Genomic DNA, 1,395 nt, shown 5'->3' with positions numbered 1-1,395 from the left:
TCCCCCCCCCATCAGTGACTTTGCCAATCCAGATGCGCTCCGGAGAACTGAGTGTTAATTCAGCTTTCTCCCTCTTGCTGCTGATCCTGCCTGATCTGCTGAGTTTCTCCAGCATTTCCGATGCCTTCCTCCGTCCAGCCCAGCTTTGTATGACGTGGCTGTCTTATGAGTGAATTAATGAGTCAGCACACCTTTTGGCAACAGCGATCGAAACATGATTGAATCTTAGATTCAAATTGAGTGTGAGAGGGTTGGGTCTGAGGCTAATGTTTCAAGCTCAGGAAAAGGTACAGTTAGTGACACCTACATTTCAGGGATTAAGTTACAATGAGAGGCGAGAGACATGTTTTCTCTCGAATTTAGATGGTTAAGGGGTGATCGAGTTAAAGTTGTCAAGATTTTGACAGGAGTTATAGAGATGTACAACACAGAAACTAACCCTTCGGTCCAACACATCAGTGCCCACCAGGTATCGTAAACCTCTCTGGTCCCATCCCAAATACGGTGCGCAGTTTGGGTCTTTGTATTTGAGGAGGTAAATACGTCGGAATGAGTGAGTTGACTTCCGAGGGAAGGTTAGACAGACTGGGCTTCTGTTCACTGGAGAGGTTGGGCAGTGTGGGGGGGGGATCTGACTGAAGTGGAGACGACACTGAGCCCTTCGTCAAGGCGGATGGGAACAGGACCCGCGTCCTCTTGTGGGTGGATCTGGGAATAGCCTGCTCTGTGTTAAAATCCCGGGGAGCTCTTTCAGGACAGAGATGAGGCGGTTTCGCTGTCTCGCAGAGGGGTGTGGGAATCTGCCTCTGCAGGCAATGGGTTTGGGGCTGTGGAATATTTTCAATACAGTGGTATATATCATCGGAAAAAGCAGGGAATCAAAATTATTGGGGAAAATTGGGAAATGTGGAATATGAAACAGATCAGTAATGTTATTATTGAATGGGGAGCAGGTTTGAGGGGCTGAATGGCCTCCTGCAAATCTGACTACTGCGATCACACACCTGTATGTTGCCACACAATCTCTGTGGGATCCCACTGTGTACTCAGGTGTGTGAGAGATAATACGGTGAGGCCTTTCCCTCCCCCCATCTCGCTGTGTGTGTCACAGACACACTGACTGTCCAGGCGGACGCTGGCCCACTGTGTTACCTGTCGCTGTTCTCTGGCATCTCAGGGTCTATCCCAATCAGTTTGCCAACTGGATCGAATAAAACCACTGGCTCCCCTCTGCACAAAACAACCACAGGCACACATGCATTTAGTTAGCACCTTTCAACACTCCCTCAGCACTGACCCTCCGACAGTGCCCCACTCCCTCAGCACTGACCCTCCGACAGTGCCCACTCCCTCAGCACTGACCCTCCGACAGTGCCCACTCCCTCAGCACTGACC

The 1,395-nt window shown here is 50.3% G+C and overlaps 1 protein-coding gene across 1 annotated transcript in view; it reads right to left on the bottom strand.

Annotated features, from left to right (window-relative positions):
* Positions 1 to 59: 59 nt before the first annotated feature.
* Positions 60 to 1,395, bottom strand: part of LOC122546988 (high affinity cGMP-specific 3',5'-cyclic phosphodiesterase 9A-like) — a 12,684-nt gene continuing 11,348 nt past the window's right edge. Inside the window, exons 3-4 of the mRNA XM_043685588.1 lie at positions 1,153 to 1,230; positions 60 to 162 (exon numbers count right to left, since the gene is read on the bottom strand). Of these exons, the coding sequence (XP_043541523.1) occupies positions 60 to 162; positions 1,153 to 1,230 (181 nt within the window). The remainder of the gene's footprint in view (positions 163 to 1,152; positions 1,231 to 1,395) is intronic.

The sequence above is a fragment of the Chiloscyllium plagiosum genome, unplaced genomic scaffold (genome assembly GCF_004010195.1).
Source record: "Chiloscyllium plagiosum isolate BGI_BamShark_2017 unplaced genomic scaffold, ASM401019v2 scaf_8486, whole genome shotgun sequence".
Classification (NCBI taxonomy): domain Eukaryota; kingdom Metazoa; phylum Chordata; class Chondrichthyes; order Orectolobiformes; family Hemiscylliidae; genus Chiloscyllium; species Chiloscyllium plagiosum.
This window is presented reverse-complemented; position numbering and strand designations above follow the sequence as displayed.